An 18,358-nucleotide genomic window follows, 5' to 3' on the forward strand; every position below is an offset into this window, starting at 1 on the left:
TCGTATTAAGATCCCCATGCTTCTTTCTAAAAATCCCCAGTTGACAATTCTTAATTTCCTAATAACGTCTCCTTATAATTACATTTGTTACAATAATAATTAATACAAATAAACTGTAACTTAATTCTTTTGCAAATTTCGTTTAAATGATAAATAAAAATTGTAATATAAAATATATTTTATATAGGAATTTCGTACATGTGATTTGCCCATCCTTACTTCTACCATTTAAAATTAAATATTAGAGATAGCTGCCAAAAACCAGTTTTATGCGAAACGATATTTCTCATGATCAATCTTGTGAAACATTTATGCATAACAAAAGATACGCGTGTCCAATTATCAGGATGCACTTGTGAGAATAACTTTTACTATATATATTCCACATGAACGTATTTTTATCCTTTTTACAAATGTTTTTTTCGAACGAATGATAAATATCAATTATAGGACTTCCACTTTATGAAAAGTATCTATCGGATCAGCTTTAATGTCAACGTTATTTACAAAAGAGCGGCATTTTAATTGTATTTCGAGGAATACAAGTTGAACAGAAATGGAAAAATATCAGCCTATGAGAACATTTATATCTGCGGTTGTAGAATATACCAAACATCCGAGTGAAACAACTGCCTCAGTTTTACAACGAAATCTTGGCGTAAGTTGTAACTTATTTCTATTTATTTAAAGTCGTATAATATTTGCTTAATGTATTGACGTGAAAACGTTCAAGAAAAGGTAATAGTATAACACATTGTGAAGTAATAATATTTTAAAAACAACATTACCCAACGTGTGAATTATTTGTTTACAATAAAAATTTTTATTCGAAAGGTAATAAGCGTTTCATTGGATTTGAGCATATTCGACCCTGGAACCAGTGTAGCCGCAGAGTTTTATGTGAGTCTGCACGAGCTTATGAATTCTTTGGCATCTAGGACCACTTTGATCTGGAGTGCAGTCGATGTTTTACAAAATGCTTGTCGTAATGCAGCTGCGAAACAAGCTCTTATACACACTTACAAATTTGCACCTATATTGGCAAGATTATTGGAGGTATAAAACATTTTAACTTGTACAGTAAAAGAACAAAAATTATATATTTAAATGTGTACTTTCATTTTAAAATCTTTTAGGCTAATTTAACAACCGAAAAGAGAATAAGGGTATTAAAATTACTTCAAGAATTGACATATGGAATTAAGATTTCTTGGCAAGAAGCTCATTTACCTTATTTAATATCCATATTAACACAGTGGGCAACACAGTCTAAAGAAGAAGACATTATTGCTCTTTCACTTGGGGTATTAGTGAACCTTTGTTATAAAAATCTACCAGCAGTATACACTTTAATGAGAACAATTGACACGAAAGCATTTATGAGGACATTGCTGAAACTGCAACACTGTAGTGTTAACATCAATGTACAGTGTTGCAAACTTTTAATTATATTAGAGCATACAAATATGAACATCTCAGAAAAATACATTTTAGATTTCGCTGCTGTTACATTTAGCAGTCTTATTAGTGCAATGAAGCAGAGGGATGTTCTTCTCCTTAGACATGTTACAGACTTTTTCAATGATGTCGGGCAAAATGAACATTCTCATTCCATACTGCTTACATATGCACAGTAAGTCGTTGAATAATATATATTTAAATGTTTTGAATACAATACTAAATCGGTTCTTTTTCTTTTTTTTAATTAGTTATGGAAGGGACGTAGAAAATGTGTTGTCCATATTAGAAGACAATGCGGATCCGGAATGTGTTGCCCTTATGATGGAATTTTTAGCATCGCTAGTGAAATTAAAATTATCTGCGTTAATACCTTTATATCCTTTATGTGTAAAGACAGCTATGACATGGGTTCCCGTAGAACAGGTGCGTTGCAACTTGAAAATATAACTTCTATTATGCATCAATAAAGGTGCGCGAAAACTTCGAAAATTTTGGGACGCTCAGATTGAGCATAGCATGCTCTGACTCTAGTTTCCGCATTTCGTGTTTAGCGGTATTTTATAGGAAAACGAAGCTCTTTCGAAGTAAAACTCGAGTTCTCGAAATTTAAGAAATATTAAATCCGTCCTCAAAAATAATTTTTAATCCGATATTGTCTGGTTTTCATAAATCTTTAATCAATATATTAATATTAATCAAATTTAAAATGAAATTTATTCAACTAGGTGTGTTCTAAAGCATTGACCTTAATAAGAGTCACTGTAATTGATGCACGTCGTGCTAAAACGTCTTCCGAAGTATTAGCGGAACTAGATGCTTCTGTCCTGATGCTAATCATAAATTCAGAAAAAAATGGAATTCAAGGAATGCAGGAACTGAGCTTAGAAACGGAAACAAGACTGGCAGAGTTAATGCAATTATTTCAAGAAATGGTTAAGACTCCTACGCTTAGAACTAAAGTTATGCAATCTTTGAGTGAACAAACGATATACAAATTATTGAGTCCATTGTTGGATTCTGAAACATGTACAGCTGACGATTTTCCTGGAAAATATATTAAAGTATTACTTTTCCTTTATTATGTAATGCTATACTGGTTTTAGGCGATTATTAATTTAAGATACAATTTTTCCAGAATCCTAATACAAATCTATGTATTCATGCGTTAGCTTTAATAGCTGATTTGGCAGCTAATAATTCCAATTGGTTAACATTATATTCTGAAGTACTTCGAAGGAGACAAATTCAAATGACAATGGCACATGCGTTATTTACTGGTGATGCTGATGTCAAACAGAAAGTTTTACAGCTGACATCTACTGTAGGATTTCCCCAGGAATGGTAGATTTTATAATTTTATATAATAACCTTTGAAAGATACAATTTGAATGGATTAGTACCATATTTTTATTATTGACGAAAATTGGTCACAGCATTCCTTTTTATTGTAGATTTTTAAATTCTGATAATTGAACTTTTGCTACTATAGTGCTGTGACTTTATCTTTAATATCACATGATTTTTACAATTAATTGTTTTAATTGTTGCTGATAATAATTTTTAGACACATCTATTATTACATGTAAATTTTATTTCATGTTTTTCTGTGATAAGTGTTTTCACGGTAGCGCTCTGTATGAAAGAATTAGAACCTTTGATATTGGTACAAAGTACTCCTGGTGTGGTAGCAAGCATTGGAAGTAAAGTGTCTATAAATCCGAATAGTGACATGGCGCCACTTTTTTCTTTTGCGCAAGAAGAACGTCTTGATGCGTTCTTAGCAAAATTAACAAATCAAATGAGTGACATTACTACATCAGCAGTTATGGAATTGTATGAATATAAGGTACGACATTCTATATAACTTTTCTCTAAAAGCAAGTTCAATCTTATATTAAGTTCTCTTTTTTGAAGTTAGCAGCGATGAGACACGCAGAACGCGCGATGCAATCCAGTTTAGAAGCAGCGAATAATCATGGGATCAGTTTGCAACATAGGCTTGCACAAGTGGTGGCCGAGTCAAGTCGGTTACATCAAATGCTATTTGACACGCAACAATGTTTGGAGGGCGTAAAGTCCACATTAACGGTAAAACTTGCCGATGCCGAAGAACAAAGTAAAAAAGCAATAACTATGAAGAAACAGGTTGATACACTTTATAGTAAATGTATAGTTGTTCAAATACAAAATTTGCTTAAAAGTATAAGGCATAAATTACATTTATAGGAAATTGAAGGATTGAAAAAAATAGTCTGCGAAAAGTCTGGGAAAATTGAACACCAAAATGTGCTAATATCACAGTACAAACATGAATTAGATAGCAGTAATACTCGGATGGAAGCTTTAACAAAAAAGATAAAGGAATTGGAAGCGGAATGTGCGAATGCGAATGCGAGAACTGCCGAGATGGTCAATAAAAATCACGATCTGACGAAAGTTCTTCATAAAATGCAAGAACAACTGAATAAGAAGGAGCAGGTATGTATGGAAAAGTTAAAAATATTATGACAACAGTTTTATTATTGTTTAATTTTGAACAGATGATAGAATTGAGACATGCGGAGATACAATCCAATCAGAAAGATATTTCTGCGCTTAAACAAGAAACACAACAGTTATCACAATTGGTACATACATACGAACAGACTATTGCAGAACGTGAGGAGAGTCTCAAAAAATTAAGAACAGAATTGACGGATCTAAGCCGTATGAGAGACATGATATTTGAACTTACCGCAAAGAAAAAAGAAGACTTAAACACAAGCTAACACCTACTGGATAATTTTTAAGATACAGCAATCCTTGAAATTATCAAAATACTTTGATAGCAATATTCTATGAAATATATTATTTGTACCACATTTTTCTTATATATATTTTTAACAAAATTTACAAAAAATACATTCCATTATAAGTATTTGTATGTATATCGGAGAACCAGCAACTGGTTGATTATATGGTTCTTCTTGTAAATGTAAGTCTTCTTGTCTATATCAAGTGGATGTTCTTTCCACGCGCAGTTGCGATTTTATATATTGACACGAGACAAGATAAGATACAAGTACAACGTAGTTGTACACGAAGCTGACAAGTACAATAATAATTTTTCTCTTTGAATTAATACGTTTTGTAGGATTCCTTACATTAAACCATTCTAACAATTTAAATATAATTATTTGAATCCTCAGTAAAAGTAAATAGCAAATATTTTCATATCTGATATCTTATTTTTCGCTATTTCTCTCTATTTTAAAACAACATATTGATATTGTCTAAACTAAATTACTTCCTAATTATTACCACGTTTATAGAACAATGATTCAATTTGTGTTTATGGGTTGTGGTTGTGATTATAAAAGTATTCTATTAATATAGTAACATCTTACTATAATATATTGTACGTCAGTTTTGTCGATATTCTTATATTTCTTATAAACATATTTTTGTATTACTATTTTTAAAATGTATATACTATCGTAATTTAATATACACTATACTGCCGGATGTGTCTCCACGAAAAATGTAAAGATAAAATTTATATCCTACATAAAAGATATTTTCGGTCACATAAGAGATATCTCTATCACTTTTCACTCTCCTAAAAACTCAAGTGTAATTGATTTACAAGTTATATATCTCTGCTTTATGCCAATCATTTCTAGACAATTTTTATAGTTATATATAAAATTCCTACGTATAAACTAGAATAGAGATTTTTCAATGTTTCTTGTACATAATTATAAAAAATACTTGCAATAATTTGCACTTCTTTATCGCACAATTAAAGTAAATCAAATTACTTCCTCTATAGTTAAGATAATATTAATTTTATTTCAATCTAATTGATATGAAAAATAAAACATCATCGTCAAAAGTTATATTGTCATGTGAATAGCTTCTTTGGAATGTCAAACGTAGAGTATATACAATGCTTTGTCAATATAGTAACAAAGATTGATGCATAAAAAATTGTATAGTAAACTACTAATGGAAAGTGTCAATAATGAATTAGTCATGAAAAGTATAAATGTCAAGGCAATATCATCATTACAATTAAAAGCAGTAGTGAAAATGAATAAAAAAAAGATAAATTTTTGATCAATCCAAAGCTTCTTTGTTTACAAACACATCGAAACGAAAAATTTGTACTTGTATTGCCAAAATGATTAAAATCTTATTAACACGTTCGTTGCGTCATGAGATTGCTGCTTCGTACGAAGGTTACGAATGACGAGGATTCGTGTCAACCACAGCAAAGGTGTTAATGAACTAGAATGAGCTTAGCGCGACTCTGTCTAATGATAAATTATTTTCCATGTTAAATATTTCGCGTCTAATAAAACTTTGTCATCAACTTCTACCTTTGCTCCACGGTTGTTCTGTAGCAGATGCAAAGATTAAGTAAAAGCAGTTGGTTGCCATATTTATTCCTGCTGCCAACCAGAATACCGTATGCCAACGCGCTAGCGTTTCCTATAAAAATTAAGTTAAATTATAATCACGTTCAACAATTAAATATAAAAATATATACCCTTAATTATTTTACTACACTAACATGTCCTTGAACTAATATTCCAATAACGTATGGTGCTAAGAATCCACAGGCGTTTGCTGCAGCATTTGTAAGTCCGTAAAGGGTGCCGGCGTATCGCGGTGCTAGCGCGATGTGATTCATTTGGTTTCCAGCATAAATTGCACCCTGCAAAGAACCCAAGCCGGCGATCATCATCATTACAGTCATACGATCGCATCCAGCCCAGATAGCACCGATAAAGCTGAGACTAGGTCCTAACGTGGCCACTGTGTTCCACAATTTAAACGATGCTAAAGGAGATAAAAGTTGACGGGCAAGAAGGGCGTCTGCGAAACTTGATATACCAAGTCCGACCAACCAAGAGGTTAAATAAGGCAGTGCCGATAGAAATGCGTCCTGCTGAACATCAAACTGTAAAATTTTATCCATATACGTTGGTAACTCAGTTAAAAGAGTATAAAATGCCCACGATTGCCCACATTGTGTTATTGTTATAGCCCACATGGGCAACGATGTGAATACTGATAACCAAGGAACTCCAGCATCATTTTCCTGTTTTTATACAAATTATATTAGACTATGTTCCATAGGAAAATCACTGTACAATTTAAGTAAGTAAAATAAAAGGTAAACCTCATCCATTTTTTCCACACTAGCTTCGATGTATGCTCTTTCCACGGGATCAATTCTTGAATGCGATGCTGGTGTGTCAAACACAAAAATTAGCCAAAATGCATACCATACGATTCCAAGGCCACCGAATAAATAAAATGCAAGTGGCCACCCATCCGCAAATTCTAATGAACATAACCATCCGCTCATTGGTAATGATATAACAGTCCCAAAATTTGCTCCTGTATTAAATAAATTGTAATAATATTATTCATCTGAATATTACTATTATCTTCATTCACCGATAACGGATATTTAATCTCTTGGTACCTGCATACACTACAGCAGCAAATTTGCTTCTTTCTAAAGGAGGGACCCAACGTGCTAACATACTATGCATAGCAGGAAACGTAACACCCTATACAAAAATATTGGTCTATCAAATAATTTTACTTCAACATTAATTATTTCTTGTCTTCAAAGAAAAGCTGTACCTCTGTAAACCCTTCCGCTGCTCGTACTATTAAAAATGGACCTAATCCTGCGTATGCTGCGAAAGGACTGACTACAGTCAATACCGCAGTCAGAAATACACCTAATCCATAAACTAGCTTTCCTCCATATCTCTCAGCCATTCTGCCACCTGGTACATTTGTAATTACATAGCCAAGAAAAAAAGCACCCAATATAATACCTTGGGTTTTTTCATCCCAGGCAAACTTTCCTGCAGTCTGTCATTATATACAAAATTTTAAAAAATATATTAATTAAAAATAAAATTAGAAGATATCGGAAACTCGAAGGAAATCAAGAGTTTATAGAATAATGAAAGCATAACGTGTATAAAGGAACTACGTAAGATAATAAAACTACAATAAGATAATGGTAACAGATGCGTGGTTGCAATGCGCGTTACATCATAGTGCTGAGGTCATATCAATAATGATAAAACTATATGAGTAATAATATGCGTGATAGAGAAGTCACTATTAATGTTGATATTCAATCTATGTCAACATTATACGTATAGAATATACAATATTATTGGGTGAAAGTATATGTAGAAGTTAAATATTTTAAAACAAAATAGAACAAGTATTTAACACCGGAGATTAACCATTAAATATAGGAAATATTTTATGAAACTCACTGGAATAAATGTTCCATTAATCGGTTTGTGATTATGGCAAACATCAGTAGTACTATTATCATCGGTATGCGGTATAGCCGTCTGATTAACCATCGCGACAATGGCAACAGATAAGTTTACTCTCATGGCATACACTAAAGCAAACCCTAGAAATCCTAAAAAGCCAAGCGTATACCGTGCTTTCATACATGACTTTGTGTCTGATAATACTTCGGGTACAGTAACTGGAAAAAAAGAATTATTTTATTGAATGTGTATAGCATTTTATATAATTCACAATAATTAAATAATTACAATTATTAGTGTTGCATAACGATATATATATTCAGTTAAAAGGTACAATTTAAAAATTATGACAAACAAAATACACAATAGATGACAGTTTCAAATAGATTATGTAGTACAACAAACAAATAGAAAGTTACAATACATTCTTCACGCATTTGACGTCATGATTTTTATCTTTGAATATCGATGTTTTTTGCCTCATAAAATTTAAACAATCAAGCTGTTAAGAATATTAGTTATTTTTTTATTAACCTAACGCATCTTCCGATAATATATTGTAAGATCTCTTTTTTTTCATGATCAATGACTAATATCACGAATTTAATAACACTGTCTGCTACGGAACTTTCTGCACGCATATCGTAATACAAGAATAATTAACAGTTCGAAATATAATCATAATGTATGTTGCGGGAAAATGAAACGTGTAACCATTAAAGAATCAAGAAAATTGAAGTAAAAACATTCAATATAAGCGTTCAGACGAAAAACGCATCTGAAAGTTCTAACAGATGACGATGTCATCGATTACTCATACAGCTGTTCTACCAGTCCTTTGTATCCAAACATTGTCTACTGATGTATACTTGCGATTCCCAAATAATATAATTACAACGATAAAAAAATACGGAAAAACTGTTTACAGAGAAAGACGCGTACAGGGATGACTTAAAAAAAAAGAAAGCAAACCTTTTTCTAAAGAATCATTAATACATAGAGGCTGATCGTCTCGCGAGACACTAGGATCCAGTACTTCCATGTTGCTTATGGCTACTTTACAGATGTTCAACACTTTACCAATAATACAATCGTGGTCCGATCATGGACGTTGTAATTTGGTTTCGCACGATTGCGGTTTATTACTTTGTGACATCGATGCAATCATGCGTGTCTGACAATGATTTAATTTGAATTCGAACGAAGATCCGCAGACTTCACCGTTGCTCGCTGTCAGACCATGTCAAACATCAAACTGGCGCGAATTACTACACACTCGCGTCATTCGAAACTAACACTAGGCTGAATCGAGATTTCCTGTCCGACACATTCCACACAAATTAAACTGAAAATTGCTGTTGAATCACACATACGTGGTGTGTTCACATACAAACGCGCAGGCGCGTTGCCTTTAACTTTGCGGAATAGCGCGATTGACAATTAATAAATAAATTAATAATTGACAATTATAATATCAGGTGGCAACAACATTTAACGTTTTGCTTTTAACACGAATTATTATAAGATACGCGCTATTTTGTAAATTATGGGATTTGACAAATTACATTGCTCTAAAATTTTAGCCAATGAGAATATAAAAAATTCTAAAACAATCTTTGGCATTTAAAGATATTTATTTTAACACGTACATTAATAATTTAACAACAACTGAACAACATTTCCAAGACTTTATTTGTTACACGAACATCTTCCTAATGAAATTATTATACTGCATTACTTATTAATAATTTTTGGTATATAACGACTATCATGAACATTATTAGTTACGCAAATATTACTATAGTTATTCGAACAATTAATAAGAGCAGTATACAATAATTTTTCTGTCATTAACAATTTTTATTATTTTTTTTAAATACACAGTATTTAAGATCACCTATAAGCATACTATTGTTTTAATACAATGTCTACATGAAAAAGTCATTACACACGTCATATAGTTAATTGCCTAACTGTTGTGGTAAATGTAATTACTTAAAGCATAAATTACTTTTTACATAACTTTCACAAAGCAAACGGTACAATTCATAGAATCATTCTTTATAAACGTTTAAGTACCATTTTGTATTTTATTCAAAGAATTTAAAACGAAAGCGAAGATAAATAATATTTAGTTTGTAAAATAATATCGATAAAATACGATTTATAAGTACATAATACATTAATCAAAACTCAAAAGAAAACGCAACGCATAAAATGGAATTGTAAAACATATTTAATGGTCTAAATCGCAATGTTTAAAATTTTTCTATATTTAAAATACATAACTAATTAAAACAAAATTAATATAAAAATGAATTCTTTTTAAGTTTCTAATACTTCTATTTAAATTTTTTTACTGTTACTTTAAGATTATGTTTTTATCGTTCCTCGACATGCTACGCGGAAAGTTGTTACGTTCTTTTCATGTGATTAGAATTACCACATGTATTTGCACTTAAACTGTATATAAATACATGTAATTTCTATACAACTAACGAATGGCAAAGGTAATAATTTTACATAAGCTAGCAAATAATTTTTGTTAAATAATTTATAATTTAACGAACACTATTAACCTTCATTAAAATACAGTTGGATAAAATTTTTATATTGATTAAGTCGGTAATAAGTTTGTTCATCTTAATCGTGCATGCAGGTCAAGAAATGTTACTTGAAATTATTTATTTTTTACGTTTACGATTATCTATTCCACACCAGTTTTTTTGTCGTTTAATACTTTCATTATTATTTCCAAATATGTGAAAAAAGGTAATCTATAGAAAATTAAAAAAATTTTGTTACTTCTATAGTTCTAAACCGATTAATGAATCTGTTGTTAAAAAAATAAGTAATAAACCTTAAGAATGCAGATTTCATATTGGAAGATATAGTTCAATATTGTAGATCAATGAGAATTAAACTTTATTAAATAATAAGTTCAAGACAGTGGTGAATACACTGCGATTAATAACACAAATTAGTTATGCTTAATACTTTTGTAAAAAGAAACATAAACAAACTTATTACTTAATCTAATATATTACATACTTTCATGATTCTAAAACGTAAATATATTATAAGTATACAAGATGGATTGTATATTGCGTTGAGATACCTTTCCTGTTTCTTTTACAAAAAAAGTATATACCCCTCTATCCCTTTCTCTCTCTCTCTCTCTCTCTTGCTTTCTCTACATTTATATATATACATATATATTATGTTGACTGAGAGGTAATATATGACACAATTGTATTTAAGTGAGTACTAATTGGTATTTGTAACTAAATATTAATAACATTTATGAACAAATAGTGCCTACTGTACTGATGATATAAAGTATTGAATAGAATTATAACTCGGACATTTATATACGAATATAAATGGTGTACAATTACATGTGTCAAATATATTAAAAGAAATAATTGCGTAGACATGAATCAATTTAAATTGGAAAAGAAGAGCGATGTAACACATTTGTTTTTAAAATTCTATTTCCAATATCGTATTAAAAATTTCTTTACTGCGTTAAGTCTAGATTAGCTTTGTTGAATCGATCCTTAAAATATTTGACATGCATAACTGTACATCTTGTAAATGTAGAATCATGAAAGGAACTTCATACCATGACAATGAAGGCCAGTGTATACTAAATATTCTTTGGTGAAAAATAAATAACAGTTGAAAATGATTAGAGTAATCATCAGTTATATAAAATCATTCGAAATAAAGATTTAAAATATTCTAATATAAAAATACAATATTAAATTCGAATAAGGAAATGATTACTATAACATTCCAAATGATCACAGAAAGTATATATATTTATATACATACATACATACATATATACATATATATACATATACGTATATATACATATATATATTACTAGTCAATTCAATAACAATTGACAGTTACCAGTAATTATTAGAATGAAGATCTTTAAACAGAACAAAAAAAAAAGGTAATATCTAAAAGATAAAATAATTCCATAATTGTCAACACACAATTACTAACAAAATACTTTTAGAATCACTGTATAGTTAATTAGAAATGGATCATAGAACTTGTATCAATGTACAGTAGTCCCTAATTTTTCAAAATTTTATACATACAGTGATGAGCAAAATATAACACTTTAGCAGAATCGAGATGCTCCAAATTGAAATACAATCAATAATTTGTGAACTCGTTTGACAATATCGGTATTGATTATTATTCGGATCAAAATTCGGGACAAATTATAAGGAATCAATCCCAACTACAGTTAAAGATACTTATAAAACTTACCTTAAAAAAACATGCTATAATAGAAGCAATAAGCCTCTGAACTATAAAATGTTCAAAAGTGTGTTCAGGTTTTGCTCATCACTGTACACGATTTAGAGAATGTTACAAGCACTTCATAAACTCCTTATTCACTATCAAATTTCATTGTCAAAGTAAAATCCACCGAAATGCTACCAGAGCATTAACCATGGCATATTGCATTGCATTTATATAAAATATTTCTTCAACTAATAATCGTTTAATATATTTATATTCCGATTACCATGTTGTTGTAGAAGGAACACAAGAACCCACAGTAAAATCTTTATATTGTGAGAAAACACAGATCTGAAAAGTATTAAAACTGAAAACTAGGAAATTTAGAGTTTAAGTATTCGAACTAACCTTGTCTTTTAATCGCTGACAAAGCTGCAACGCTATAGTGAGTAATACTAAAGCTTCATTTAACCAGGGTACACTGCATTCTGCCTGCTGTGTTTCATATTTTACACTACCGTGCGAATTCTCTAGTTGATATACCGCCAGAACCAGCTTATAACTTTGTATGTAAAAACTTATAGCCAAATTTTCAGGTAGATTTGGATTCAATGATTTCTGAAAGTATGCGCAATATTTAAAATTTTACAAATCGAGTTTTATTGGTTTACACCCGATGGCTGCCTGAAACACACTTACTCACCATGTTCCGACTTTTAATAAGATCATCAATTGTCTTCTTCCTAGGAACAATTAAACTTGTTCGACTGCGCTGAAGACAACCCAATATATTTCCTAACACATGCATAACTTCGTCCGACGTTTTGAAAGGATAATGACGATCAACATTGTCTATGTGTGCAATAGCTTGTTGCAAGTGATTGGCGGCGTCTTGTATTTGTTGCAGCTTCCACGGATGTTCGGTTTGTATACTTGTTCTCATATTAACATTTTGTTGACGTTGAACTTTAAAATTAACTTCCTATGAAAAGAAACTCTCCTTTAGTTGACTAAACGACTAGATTAAAGGTATCAAGTACTTACTGCATTTGTTATGCTATCACCAGTTAAAACGGCTATGCATTTTACTTGATCGTGAGGAGCAGCAAATATAAATCTGTCCGTCTTACTATGTTGATCATTGCCGAACAATGCCAATGGAAATCTTTGCGCGCATTCCTGCATTGGTAATAAAATACAATAATATTTTTACCTTATTATTAATAATATATAAGCGTACGTATTCTTTCAAACATACCATTAAAATATTCCTCAATTGCGACAAGGAAGAATGGACTTCTTCGTGAAGCACCCATTCAAACTCCATCTGCTGCAAATTAAATTTATATATAATTTTAGGCCGTGCAGGTGCTTTCAAAGATGTTTTCAATGAAAATTCAGTTTCTTTTAATGTTACGAACGTTCATGGAGAAACATTTACGAACGTTAAAAATCGAAACATCGGTGTATGAAATTCGTATAATAAATGGAAAAACGATAAACAAAGTAATAATATACCAAAGACAACATAACCAAGAAGAAGCAGTTCACCAAAATGGACGGATGCAAGTTGAATAGTTCAATGATAGATAAGGTATACTATCATCATGTATCGTGAAATGACGAGGTCGCCTAAGTGATTAGATAAACGGTAGGCAAAGACAAATAGCTTACGAGATTGTGAGCCTCCTCCTTCTCGCTGTCAGCCATTTTTCCCCTCCGGGCTGCTGTCACCGCTTCCTTCGTTACTTATACAACACACGGCTTTATTTTATACATGCAATTTCTTCTTTCCTCCGGTTTCCGTGCTGTTCTTAAACGTCACATTTGTTACCAATTTCACGCGCGATCTGCTATCGTTCAATGCCAAAAGATAAATTGCATCATCTTTTCCGGTGCAAATTCTTCTGATCTTAGGTAGATAAATTGTTATTGCTGCCCGTGTAAGATATTCTAATTTGCAATCTATGATCTGTACGAATTGGCAAAGTAATTCAATAAGAAGAATAAGGTAAGATTATATCGTTTCTTCCAATAAAATTCGAGAACTTTTACATTAAATATTAAAATATAGAGACTGAAAATGTACTCATAGATCTGTGATAAAAGAAATAATTTAATTCGTATGCGTTATTCGCCTAAAAAGTGTATGAAGCGTTATCATTTCATATTATGTACGTATGGTATACCAAATTGGATCAACTTGTTCTCAAAATTAATATATGCATATACATACATATACGAATGCACATATTAAGTTTATTCATTTTAAACGAAGTACAGTTTTTCGAATACGTGATTTTAATAATAGATATTGTCTCTTCGTAATCGAAGTACATGCACTAATAGCAGAGTAAATTTTCGAAATATTTACTATTATATTTGAATAAATTGGAACTGTGACTATTTTAAGAATCACTGAAATAGTTTGCAGTCATCCGTCATCTTATAGAGAGGAGGTAACGGGAGGACAGTGTCCCCAAGAACAGCAACCAGTTCTTGTCAGACTTGGTTCTCATATTTTCCTAAAAATATGGCTTTAAAGTTCTATTACGATTTACTGTCCCAACCAAGCAGAGCTCTGTACATATTTTTAAAGGCATCCAACATACCATTTGAGAAAAAATTAATAAATTTGATGAAACTGGAACATCTTAGTGAAGATTATAAAAAAATCCATCCATTTAATAAAGTTCCTAGTATTCAACATAATGGTTTCAACATCATAGAAAGGTATAAGATGCGCGTGACACACGTGTATGAAAATAAAAACAAGTAAAGAGGATTATTTTTTTTATAGTGTCGCGATTTTGAGATATCTTTGTAAAGAATTTCCCGTGGCTGATCATTGGTATCCAAAGGATTCAAAGGCACAGGCAAAAGTCGACGAATACCTCGAATGGCAACATTTGAATACTAGGTTCCACTGTGGCTTATATTTTCGGAAGAAGGTATACAAATTATCTGCAGATTATTTACGTAAGGATTTGTGAAAACGTATAAATTATAATTTTCACAGTATTTACTGCCGCTTCTAACAACGAAGCCAACACCGCCTGAACTGTTAGAAAAATGCAAAAATAATATGATCGAGTGTCTCGATCTATTGGAAAATGTTTGGCTAAAAGACAAGCCTTTCTTAATAGGTTCTGAACCGACTATCGCTGATCTTCTTGGGGCATGCGAGATAGAACAAGTCCGTAAGTAATTGTGTAAAATTGGATGTGTAACTGTTACAAGTTAAATATAATACAAAATTTTATATTAAACGCAGGATTGACAGGATTTGATCCTCGCGAAGGGAGACCTCATTTAACAAATTGGTTGACAAGAGTTAAAGAGGTAACAAACCCCTACTATAAAGAGGCTCATACCCTTATTGAGTTACTTACAGAAAAGACGAAAGATAACATGTTAAAAAGCAAGATTTAACAGTTTTCTAAGTTTTGCATCAGATTTGTGACATAGATTTCAATTGATTGGTGGTTATTTGTTATGTACATGTTGTTATTGGTTAAGGTGGTGTAAGAGAAGGTGTAAGATTCAGATATTATTAAGGCATAATGGTAGATTGAATATAAACGCTCTGTTTTTACTTACAATTTTATAATATTTTTAAAATAAATTTTATACTTGTAATAATATTTTTTAATCCTTGTTATTCCTTGTTTTCTTATGCAAGTAATTTTTAGATTACTATATCACAATGTTATATTTCGATTCTTGTGCTGTGTTAGGCGGTGTAGTCGTCGGATGAATATGAACAGGGAGATCCCAAATCATTGTTTCAACATCCAAGGTCAACGGACCTTGCCAGTTAATGGTACCCTCATTGGGTATATCTATTAGCTTAGAAGTTGTGACAAATTCGAAATGTAATCGCCATTTCAGTGTCATTAGACTAGTGGTAAAATCTGGTGTTACGTGTAAAGGTATAGGCAGCACCAAATGCGAATACTTTAAACCCATACACATTTCATGATGCTTATTGTAACTGACTAACGTTGGAGTCGCCGTTTTTCCTCGCCTGTATCCTTCCGAAATATGTTCCTCTGATTGCAGCGCAACCGAGACTTGAGCACACGAAACTGTCGCATTCGAAAAGTCGAATGTGCCAACTATATCTTCTCCAAGTTTGTACGAATTTTTAAAGAGACAAAATCTTACAACTCGTCCACGTCCATTAGTAATGTTATAAAAATTTGGACTACGTCTGGCAGTCAAATTCTATGTATAAAAAACAACAAAAAGTATTAGTCAATATTGTATTCGCATAATATGTATTTTTATTAAACACAAACCTGAAGAGTTTGTAATGCAATATCTAATGGCGTTTCCCTATGTTGTGTTTCCATGAATGGATTATTTGGACTTAAATCAACGCTATCGTTGCAGGTGGTTACTTCCGGTAATTCTGTTAAAATTATAATATTAATATAGCTCTTAAATTAGGAATATGAAATAAGCAAATATTACCGCTTAAAGAAAGTACTCTGAAAGGAACTCGAAGTAACTTTATAGCTGTATTAACACGTTGCGTTCCTACAGTAATCTTATAGGAATATTTGACCGCGTGTCCACGATAAGACGGCGGTGCATCGCTTGGAATTACCTCCCTATATATATCTGTAAAACTGAGATATATACTTTCTGTATTTTAATTTAATACAGGGTATTCCACCAAATTTATTTATCTCTGTATTTCAAAGAACAATATACGATTTTCTATTTATTTACTTTTTTAAAAAATAATCAAAATTTAGTAAAATACCCTGTACAATAGATCTTGATCTCATTAAAAAACTTACACGTTTTATTTTCACCAGGTGATAATCTTAAGTCGCAAAATAAAATCTTGGGTTTGGTATTGAGTACTACATGTCCATTATCTTGTTGCCACGGCGCAAATGTTGTGTCTGTAAGATGTTTGATGAAACGAAATCATTATTAACAAATAATTATTTGTAACGGCTAATTCTTCTTACTTGCATTAATAGCTCCTAAGCGAGCCGTAGTATTCAATTTCTCGGAGAACACAATTTTGCTATTTGTTGAACATTGACAGTGTACTTGTGCACTAGCCCATGCGAGACTTTCAAAAATATCGCTGAAACCAATACGTGATAATTGAACTGAACAAATTTAACTGTGTCATGTAAATGAAACAAATTATTTACCTGTGACTTTGAGATATTTGATGACTCGGATTCGGCGGATTACCGAACGTGACCAAACATTCTATAACTTCTCCGGAAAAGTATACAGGACCTCTGATTAATTTTGCAGTTACTTCGATCATAATTTTTTGTTATAGTTATCCCTTTATAATGTTTAATACTCTTTCTTTCATAACAATAACAAAATATTATATACACAGTTTAAAACTACGGTATAAGAATATTTCACCACAATTAATCATCCTGGAAATGATAAATTGTAATATATTACAATAATAAATTAAAATGGTTATAGTTCGCGATACTTCGTTCTTAAAAAATATACGATTTTGTTATATTTCGCTTCAATGCCAAGTGGAATTAAAAAAACGCTGCAGAGCATAATACAATTTTATTGTACAGTAGATTCATGTTTACAATACTAAAATAATATATATTGTAAGCTGTCTGCACATTGTCATCGTAAAGTCATTTACTCCGAATACTAACCTGTAACACTTTCATTCAAATTGGATCATCGAGCAATCTATATTAATTGACCAATATATATTATATTTTTTTGCAACTGCAGTTAATACCCTTATCCGTTGTTGACATTTTTTTTCCTTTTTCTCATTTATTTCAGGTCCTCAATTATCATACACGTATACATATTATGTCGCACTTAGACAATTATAATTATTTCTTTTTAGTTTCATATGTATATCTCTAAATAAAATGTTATACACAAAATTAAATATCTATATAAATTTCATTTTTAATTAACGATTCGAAATTTAAATTCTTGAGTAAATAAATGAACACTATCGCATTAGTTACTGACGTTTCGACAAAGTACTTCAGCGATGAAAGATGTGGACTGTTTGACTTGCTGTCAGTGTCAGGCGCTAAATATATGCTTATTATAGAGTGATCTCAATTGAACTGTTTCGGGGATTTTAAAGTAAAAAGGCGGGTTCACATTTACGAAGTATTATTACCGAAGGAAGTAACCGTTAATTGTTTACAATTGAACGGTACACGTTCACATAGTTAATGACAACGAAAGACAATGATTACTTTCCTGGAAGAAAGTCGTAAAGAGAATCGCACACCCCCCACCATTTTACTGCGTCCAATCCACAGTAAATCCTGCCTCAGCAGTGAATC

At 31.3% G+C, this 18,358-nt stretch overlaps 5 protein-coding genes across 8 annotated transcripts; 2 read left to right on the forward strand and 3 right to left on the reverse strand.

Annotated features, from left to right (window-relative positions):
- The first annotated feature begins 256 nt into the window (after positions 1-256).
- LOC144473709 (uncharacterized) lies at positions 257-4,229 on the forward strand. The gene is made up of 11 exons (XM_078187832.1): positions 257-355; positions 451-658; positions 835-1,056; positions 1,137-1,633; positions 1,710-1,884; positions 2,187-2,522; positions 2,597-2,802; positions 3,076-3,307; positions 3,376-3,606; positions 3,688-3,939; positions 4,002-4,229. Exons 2-11 carry the CDS (start codon positions 557-559, stop codon positions 4,227-4,229), a joined length of 2,481 nt encoding a protein of 826 aa, XP_078043958.1. The 5' UTR covers positions 257-355; positions 451-556.
- On the reverse strand, positions 3,962-9,150 carry Mfs10 (major facilitator superfamily transporter 10). 2 transcript variants are annotated; one of them, XM_078187833.1, is made up of 7 exons: positions 8,736-9,150; positions 7,758-7,981; positions 7,102-7,338; positions 6,938-7,025; positions 6,629-6,849; positions 6,017-6,547; positions 3,962-5,934 (listed from the first exon to the last, which is right to left on the reverse strand). In XM_078187833.1, the coding sequence occupies exons 1-7, from the start codon at positions 8,803-8,805 to the stop codon at positions 5,812-5,814; spliced, it is 1,494 nt and encodes a 497-aa protein (XP_078043959.1). In that variant the 5' UTR covers positions 8,806-9,150; the 3' UTR covers positions 3,962-5,811. The 2 variants fall into 2 exon arrangements, with proteins under 2 accessions (XP_078043959.1, XP_078043960.1); XM_078187834.1 differs by lacking the exon at positions 8,736-9,150 and adding an exon at positions 8,052-8,705.
- An 865-nt stretch (positions 9,151-10,015) lies between these two features.
- Positions 10,016-13,838, reverse strand: Rogdi (rogdi atypical leucine zipper). 2 transcript variants are annotated; one of them, XM_078187837.1, is made up of 6 exons: positions 13,707-13,838; positions 13,291-13,362; positions 13,077-13,211; positions 12,736-13,014; positions 12,441-12,650; positions 10,016-12,383 (listed from the first exon to the last, which is right to left on the reverse strand). In XM_078187837.1, exons 1-6 carry the CDS (start codon positions 13,740-13,742, stop codon positions 12,315-12,317), a joined length of 801 nt encoding a protein of 266 aa, XP_078043963.1. In that variant the 5' UTR covers positions 13,743-13,838; the 3' UTR covers positions 10,016-12,314. The 2 variants fall into 2 exon arrangements, with proteins under 2 accessions (XP_078043963.1, XP_078043964.1); XM_078187838.1 differs by lacking the exon at positions 13,707-13,838 and adding an exon at positions 13,551-13,602.
- A 66-nt stretch (positions 13,839-13,904) lies between these two features.
- LOC144473713 (glutathione S-transferase theta-1) lies at positions 13,905-15,676 on the forward strand. Of its 2 annotated transcripts, none has more exons than XM_078187839.1 (5): positions 13,905-14,043; positions 14,460-14,765; positions 14,833-14,983; positions 15,052-15,232; positions 15,307-15,676. In XM_078187839.1, exons 2-5 carry the CDS (start codon positions 14,566-14,568, stop codon positions 15,462-15,464), a joined length of 690 nt encoding a protein of 229 aa, XP_078043965.1. In that variant the 5' UTR covers positions 13,905-14,043; positions 14,460-14,565; the 3' UTR covers positions 15,465-15,676. The 2 variants fall into 2 exon arrangements, with proteins under 2 accessions (XP_078043965.1, XP_078043966.1); XM_078187840.1 differs by having other exon boundaries at positions 13,922-14,043; positions 14,446-14,765.
- LOC144473711 (RAB6A-GEF complex partner protein 2) lies at positions 15,512-18,089 on the reverse strand. The gene is made up of 7 exons (XM_078187835.1): positions 17,699-18,089; positions 17,210-17,452; positions 17,018-17,139; positions 16,841-16,948; positions 16,509-16,658; positions 16,334-16,446; positions 15,512-16,259 (listed from the first exon to the last, which is right to left on the reverse strand). The coding sequence occupies exons 2-7, from the start codon at positions 17,329-17,331 to the stop codon at positions 15,729-15,731; spliced, it is 1,146 nt and encodes a 381-aa protein (XP_078043961.1). The 5' UTR covers positions 17,332-17,452; positions 17,699-18,089; the 3' UTR covers positions 15,512-15,728.
- Positions 18,090-18,358: the final 269 nt, after the last annotated feature.

This window comes from Augochlora pura, chromosome 7 (genome assembly GCF_028453695.1).
Source record: "Augochlora pura isolate Apur16 chromosome 7, APUR_v2.2.1, whole genome shotgun sequence".
Taxonomy (NCBI): domain Eukaryota; kingdom Metazoa; phylum Arthropoda; class Insecta; order Hymenoptera; family Halictidae; genus Augochlora; species Augochlora pura.